The sequence below is a fragment of the Grammomys surdaster genome, unplaced genomic scaffold (genome assembly GCF_004785775.1).
Source record: "Grammomys surdaster isolate TR1022 unplaced genomic scaffold, NIH_TR_1.0 66, whole genome shotgun sequence".
NCBI classification, from domain to species: Eukaryota; Metazoa; Chordata; class Mammalia; order Rodentia; family Muridae; genus Grammomys; species Grammomys surdaster.
In genome coordinates this window covers 18,833,102-18,840,276 of record NW_021604568.1, presented here as the reverse complement: position 1 = coordinate 18,840,276, position 7,175 = coordinate 18,833,102, and the positions used below count along the sequence as shown (strand labels likewise).

The window sequence follows — 7,175 nt, the reverse complement described above, 5'->3', positions numbered from 1 at the left end:
AGAGAGAGAGAGAGAGAGAGAGAGAGAGAGAGAGAGAGAGAGAGAGAACTGGTCAGTATCCTGCAGGAGGCCTCACTTGACGAGTGACCAGAACACAGCCGTTGGCCTGAATACTTAATTACCCCCAAGTGAAAATTCCCCGTCTAATTTGATATTTGGTTCTTTGCAGATGCTATAGCCTTCGTAAATAATATACAAAGTAAGAAACCTAATCCCGCCTGCTAGAATGTTTAATTCATCATTATGCGAGCTAATTGGAAGGTGATTATATGGTAATTGCTCATTAGTGGTGTATATTTATCGCTGTACCTTATGTCAAGGCCATGGGAATTGTGTAGAGTCTGTTCTCTCATTTCAAGGATCAGTTTCAGAAGCAGGAGTGAAGCAGGCAAGATCAAGTTCTTCCTGACGTCAGGGTCCAGTTGGGGCTATGGAGACCCAAGCTATATATAGGACCTGGAGGTAGCTGGAGCCAGGAGCGGCCCGAGGTCCTATATATAGGTTCAGTCTCTGCGATCTGGGAGATTGCTGATAGCCAAGCAAAGCTGGTCCTTCTGGCTCAATTTCCAAAAGCGACCCCAATCCCCTGCCTAGGCACTACTGGGGCCCCTCAGGTGCGTCTTGGTCCTTGGGTGTATTCTGAGAAGCCCCATGCTATCTCTAGGGTTCTTCTGATGAGTGTGCCTCTGGACAATAAGGGTGGAATTGGGGGGCCAAGGAAGCTCAGGTTTGGTTTGGAAATTATGCGTGGAATGGAGCTAGGTGGGTTGACTTGGAGATGGATAAGGAATTTGGAATGATAAAGGTCTAAGTTTTTCCTCCCCCATTTAACTCCTAGGGTTTAGGGAGATCCCCACCTTGGTCACTTGTGCCAAAATTTTTCTCCAGTTAGCTTTTCAGTGAAGTAGGATGCCGCCTCCACGACAGGACAGTGTGAGCTGGTGCCTAGAGAAAGGAGTGCAAAGTCTCTGGGGTAAGTGGCAAGCCAGGGCTAAGGAACTAGAAGCATGAAGAAAGGCAAGATGTGAGTCCTACCCAGCCCCACCCGCTGCAGCTGGGCTGGGAACTTGGAAGAGGCTGGGCAGTAGGTCTGAGGTTTCTAGGGTGCGAGAGGGCAGCTTGATTTGCAGGGGAACCAGGAAGGATCAAAAAGCGGCCAGAGCTTCTGCAGCCACAGGACCGGGCCCCTGACTCTTGGGGACTAGCCTCCAAGAGCGCGTTTTTGCACGTGGTTGTGATCTTTGGCGCGCTCTGGCGCCCCCTCAGAGGAGCGCGATGGCTTTTGCCCTTATAGAGACCTCAGCCTCGGGCACAGGCACCAGCCCCCAGCCTACACCAGGCACCCCGACTTGCAGCCTCGGGCCCTCCGAAGCTCCCCTGCTGGGCAACAGGCTCTAATGAACAAAAGGCCAATTAGAGGCTGGGGCGCGGCTGATGAATGGACCCTTTCGCTTTCAAGCGTGGCACCGCTTCGGTTTCCTGGCGCACAGGATCGCGCCTGGAGAAGCTGCCTCCCGGAGCCGGGTCACAGCTGGGGTCAGAGGGTTCTCAAAACTCCCACTTCCCCCTCGCTATGGGGCTGGTTGGGGAAAATAAATCAGGGGGCTGAGGCACAGACTCTGTATCCGGGCTCCTCATCCCGGCGCGGTGGCCTAGTACTATAAGCCGGCATTCTCGACCCCGCCCGCGGCTGCTCCGAGGCGGCACCCAAATAAATCAAGTGCTGATTGCGGAAATAATAGAGATTGGCCTAGAAAAAGATGCGCAGTTACAAAAACCGGCTGTTGTTTACCGAACTCTAGGAGCCTGGTGGTGCACTTCCAGAATAACACCCCAACGCAAACCTCCACTCTTCTCAGGCGTAGACCCCAAGATACAAAACGCAACTTTAAATGCTGGGCACGAATGTTCACTAAAGGAATCGCCCCCCCACCCCCCGCCAACTCAAATAGGAAGAAGCGTCCCCACAAGTCACACGCACCATACCATCCTCTAAAATGCAAACAAACGCTATCCACTGATATCTTGTGCAACCAGACCTGGTGCACAAATCTAATAAGCTGTATGTTCGCACCTTATTAGGCGATTCATTCGCAGCCCTATGACTACAAGTTCTTGTCCTGACGCAAAACAATACAGTGGCACGAGGAAAGCTGGACATCTTGCCACAATCTATACAGGGAACTCTAACCTCCTCAGCTACTGACTAAAGTAAACAATCAGCACCGATACAAACAGACTTGAGTCCTAGGTGACAACGCTCAACTGAGTTTCCATAATCCACAAACACAGCTGTAGGGTGGACCGACCGAGACACATACCTATTACAAACGGACTATCACAGACCTCCAGCCTAACCAACTCAATATACCGACTTAAACTGCCCACTTGCGGGCAGCCCAGTCTGGTCCCCATCTTACCACCACAGAGTGGGGTACAGAGCCAGGCCTCCGAACCTCCAGAATCCCTCCCCAACCTGCCAGTGTGTCCAGGACTTTGTTTCCTGAGACTCGAGGCCGGACGGGGAGGAGCCCAAGTTTCCCAAAGCACACTCAAGCCCGGGGCCCCCTTTCAGTCGAGTCGGCCTGGCTTGCCTCTGTAGCTGCCACAATCCGCCCCTATTACAAAAGTGGCCCGGCAGGTTCCGGGCCTCAGCCAACGTGCCCGCTCCGGCTCGGTTCTGCTGCCAGAAGCAGAGTCCCAGGGAGCTGAAACTCCACACATCCAGAATGTTAGCTAGGAACGGTGACTGCCGGAAATCCAAGATTTCTGCCAGAACCAGATGATTTTAGATATGTACTCGAAGGGAGAAATACTCAGCTCAGGTGTATATCGCAAGAGAATGTATCCCTGGCCCGCTTCCACTTGACCCTATTAGGAAAAAGGAAACTGAAAACCTGGGACTACTAAACATTCTTTGGCACAGGGGGGGACACACGGGGGAGGGGGAGGGGTAAATATGTCAATTTACAGTCTACAAGTCACAGGCAAGACAAGGGGCAACCAGCATGCAGTTAGCTGTGCTCTGGAAGTGAAGCACAGCCCTGCCCACTAGGCACATAGAGAGCCCTTCCCAGAACATACAGGCCTGGCACCTACGGAACACGAGTGGGAACTCAACTTCCACTGGCTATAGCCAAGCTCGAGTGCACAGCAAAGGGGACAGGACGCAAAGCACTTGCGCCCCCGTTCACCCTGACCCAGTCCTACGCCCAGATAGGCATCGTGGGATGGCATCTCGCAAATATTTATATTCTTCAGCGCCACGGCAGCCCGCGCCCACATTAGACGCTCTAATCCTGCCACTTTAAATAGATGAATTAATAAAGCAAACGAGCGGCTAATAAGCTGACTGTCCTGCCTTTTTGAGGCGGGGGGGGGGGGGAAGGACTCGAAAGTGCGCCAAATTTGTTTGCAGTGGATCAAGGCGAGCCGCCTCTGCTTCACTTTCTTTATCTTAATTCCGACTTGAAAAGATATAATTATCTAGTTTGAACAGAGCGGCTATCAAATCCTTCTTTGGGCCGGGAAGGGGGGCGTTGGAGTGGATTGCGGCTCTCTGAGCCGCTCGGTGCAGCCGGAGATAGCGCGTAATGAAGATGTGGAGGCCCGAGATACAAAGGGCATTAACCTCATTAGCATGAAACCTTTTCTTCCTACCATTGTGGGACCCTTTCAGCCGCCTAATCCCCCCTATTTTCAAAGCTTGGTTTGTAATAAAGCTTTTAGGTTTTTCCCCCTCAAAGCTAATAGTATTCTCTGATGATTTTATTGCTGTCACACTGCATAGGACATTTAGAAAAAAACTCTTCACCACTCCCCTTTCTTGTACTTAAATTTAAGTTTATGGTTACTGCAGAAAGCTTTTTACCAAGATGGTACTTTTTTAATAAAAGGGTCAGACTCGGTTGTAAGGAGACTATACTCTACTCTATATTCAAGCCATTCCAGATTTGGGAGGGTGGGATGAATGAAAAAAGTAACCTGCCCTTGTTCTAGCAAAAAGGATGAGGAGCAGCAACTGCCAAGCGCTCAGAAGAACAGTTGCGGATGGACCGTGGAAGCACCCTAGGCCCCACGAATCTTTCTGGAATTCCCGAGTTGCACCTGTCACTGTGGAAAGGCAAGCCCAGGTCTTCCTGAAACCTCTCTGCTGCCGGTACCCACAATACAAACTCGGGAGGAAAGGTCTTTGTGAGCTCAAAGTATGAGCAGCCAGGTCTGCCCAGGGACCAAGACCAAGGGGAGAAGGGTGATAAACAGAGATACAGGGGCAAGAGAAAAAAAAAGGGAGAGAAACAGAGAATGAATTCTCCTTCAGAGGAGGAGAGGGAAAACAGAAAGAAAAGATTCCATAGTGCCCTAAAGTCCCCACACGTGCACGGAATGTCTAATCTTAACTTTTCAAGGCAGGATGTTAACAAAGCTTGTATTTTTGCCCTGCATTGTAACTTGGCCTTATCACAGTGTAAAGGGTGGGGGAGATTGTCCTAAATTATGTCCAGGCAGCCCCCCTGGATCCGTGGATTAAGAGATTAAAGGAGACCACTGGGCACGGCCTCCTCTCTTCCCTTCATATTCCTGGTATGATAATTGCTTAAACTGATTTGCACTTTCACAAAAGCTCACAGGACGCTTTGTAGCTCGAACAGAACAGACGAGGTTTCTCTATCAATGGAAATAAAACTGATTAATGCAGCCTATCAGGATAGGAAGCAAATGAAGCATGCAAAAAACAACCTCATACCCTCAGAAGGGGGAGGAGGGGGAAAGAGCAAAGTTTTCTTTGAGAATGGTTACAACTTTTACTTTAATGTTAAAATTAAGAGTGGAAGATCTCTCAGAATGCTTGCCTTATAAGGCTTCTGGGTCCTTCGGGTTCATCTCCATCACTTTTGGCAGATTAGAGCGAGAGAGGAAAGGAGAGAAGGAAAGAAGAGAAGGGGAGACTGACATGTCCTTAAGGGGTTTGAAATCAGAAACAAAGTTAGAAGCCCCAGAACTCGGGTTCTAAGAATATTCTCCAATCCATAACTATGTTCTAAACTTTAAGAAAAAAAAGAAATCAGAAATAAAGAGAAGATTTTTGTTTGTTTGTTTGTTTGTTTGTTTGTTTTTTAGGTTTTTTTTTAGCCTAAAGTTGAAACTAAACTCCTTCAGCAAAGTTGCTTGGACAGCTTCTCTCCTTTTCCTCTTCTGAAAAAGTTTGGCTGTCTTAGGCATCTCCCTTCATACCTCTTTAAAATACATGCCCCCCAAAGCTCTCAGTCTGGCTGGTTTGTGGGGGAGTCAGAGTCTCTGGAGCCTAGCTGGAGAAGGCCCACATTCGAATTAGAATGTTACTTTTGTAAAGATCCACTTCAGTTTCCCAAGACAACTACTCTGAGGGCATATTGATAAATCTTTATTGACAAAATATTGACATTGACATACTTCTTGGAAGTATATAGTGTGTTAGAATTCTAACAAATTAACACAAAACACAAAAATATTTACATTCTGGTATAGAAGACACTAAGGAAGCATTTGTAACCCTCTTTAGTAAGTCTATGGTCTTGGAAGAGAAACTCAGTGCTTGAAAACTCCCATGTTCTTGGCCACGCCACCATCACCCCATTAGCTACAGTCCTTCCTTCCACTTTTGCAATAGACAGACTTAAAAGTTCTGAATGGCCATTATATCGAGTGGCTGGATGCAGTCAATCTCTCCAGCCACTAAAAGGAAAAGTTGACTCGGTGATTTAAAGTATCAGAATGTTAAAAAAGGAGATATCCAAGAAATAGAATTAATTTGGGTCTTTATCTGTTGTTGTTTTTAATCCCTAGTATTAAGTCCTGATTCTTCTCAGGGGCACCCTCCCCCACCCTCCATCCCCATCCTGCTCCCTCATTTCTCTGTCAGAGGACCACTATCTCCGAGCCTACTTCGTTTAGCTTTCACAATCACTTTGACAATAGAAGGTATCAAAAAAGTGTTTTTACAGACTGCACATTTCTCAGAGAAAAAAATAAAATAAAAAATAAAAATACACAGAACCTGTCTTTAAAAGAAGAATAAAATTACAATTCAGTTTTTAGACACCATTCGCCCGACAACTGCTACATGCAATTCAAGTTTTTGAAACAGGTGTAGGATGGGGCTAGACATGGAATTTTGTGTGTTACTTCTAATTAAAGATGAGGGGGGAAACACTGTGAAGTGCAAAATTAAAAGTCCTGTGCCTTTTCTTTTTTTTTTTTTCAAAAAATTCATTATCATTTCTAAATGGAGTTCGATAAGCGGAATACCCGCCAATCATCTCGTTTCCCTGGTTTGGAATTTGACTGACAGCTCCCCTTGTCAGAATGTGCCTTTGCCTCACAAGGATCATTCATTCTCTCTCTCTCTCTCTCTCTCTCTCTCTCTCTCTCTCTCTCTCTCTCTCTCTCCTTTCTCTCTCCCTCCCAGTCTCTGTCTCTCTCACTCACTCAGCTGCCTCTTTAGACGAGGGTTGCATGTTGATGTAGGGGCCTCCGTCCTCTGCCGTCCCGTAAGCGGTGCCCGGCGCGGCTCCCGGTCCAGTGCCCTCGCTGTCCAAAGTCTGCTGCGAGCGCCACTGCTCTGATTCCCTCTCTCCCTTTCTCGGTAAATGTGTGTGCAGTTTGTTTTTGTATTGTAGGGTTTTTCTTCCCCTCCTCTCCCTGTCTCTCTTGCTCCGTGCTGTCCATTTCTGTGGGATTGGGTTTGTACTTTTAATCGTCTGAGGTCACATCTATTTCCTCCGGACTCGCCTGCTTGGTAGCAATTCTCCACCGGTTAATGTGGTGTGTCCCTTTTTTCTTCTGTTGAGAATCTGAGCCTTCTTCCTCTAGTTTTTGCCTTTTGAATTTCGTTCTCCGGTTCTGAAACCATACTTTTACCTGTGGGGAGAGACAAGTGGGCCTGGTTAGATCCTTCATAGTGCCTTCCTATCAAACACCAGAGGCCCAGGCCTGACCCCAGTCCCCCAGACAAACATTCTAAGGGCTGACCACTCCCCTCCCCTCCCCTCTGAGAGCAAGCCCCCTCTAGAAAAGCCTAGTTCCCTAGTTCCTCATCTTTCCAAACCCTACCAGGGAGCCGTCCCCAAAGAGCCACAGTGCCCGAAGTGTGGCTGCTTTACAAAGCATGAAAAACTTTTTAAAAACAATTATAT

At 47.9% G+C, this 7,175-nt stretch overlaps 1 protein-coding gene across 2 annotated transcripts in view; it reads right to left on the bottom strand.

Annotated features, from left to right (window-relative positions):
• Positions 1-5,383: 5,383 nt before the first annotated feature.
• The window catches only part of Emx2 (empty spiracles homeobox 2), a 6,989-nt gene continuing 5,197 nt past the window's right edge, over positions 5,384-7,175 (bottom strand). The window contains exon 3 of one of the 2 annotated variants that reach the window (XM_028776446.1): positions 5,384-6,900. In XM_028776446.1, coding sequence (XP_028632279.1) covers positions 6,733-6,900 — 168 coding nt within the window. In that variant the 3' untranslated portion in view covers positions 5,384-6,732. The remainder of the gene's footprint in view (positions 6,901-7,175) is intronic. The other variant, XM_028776451.1, reaches the window with a different exon arrangement.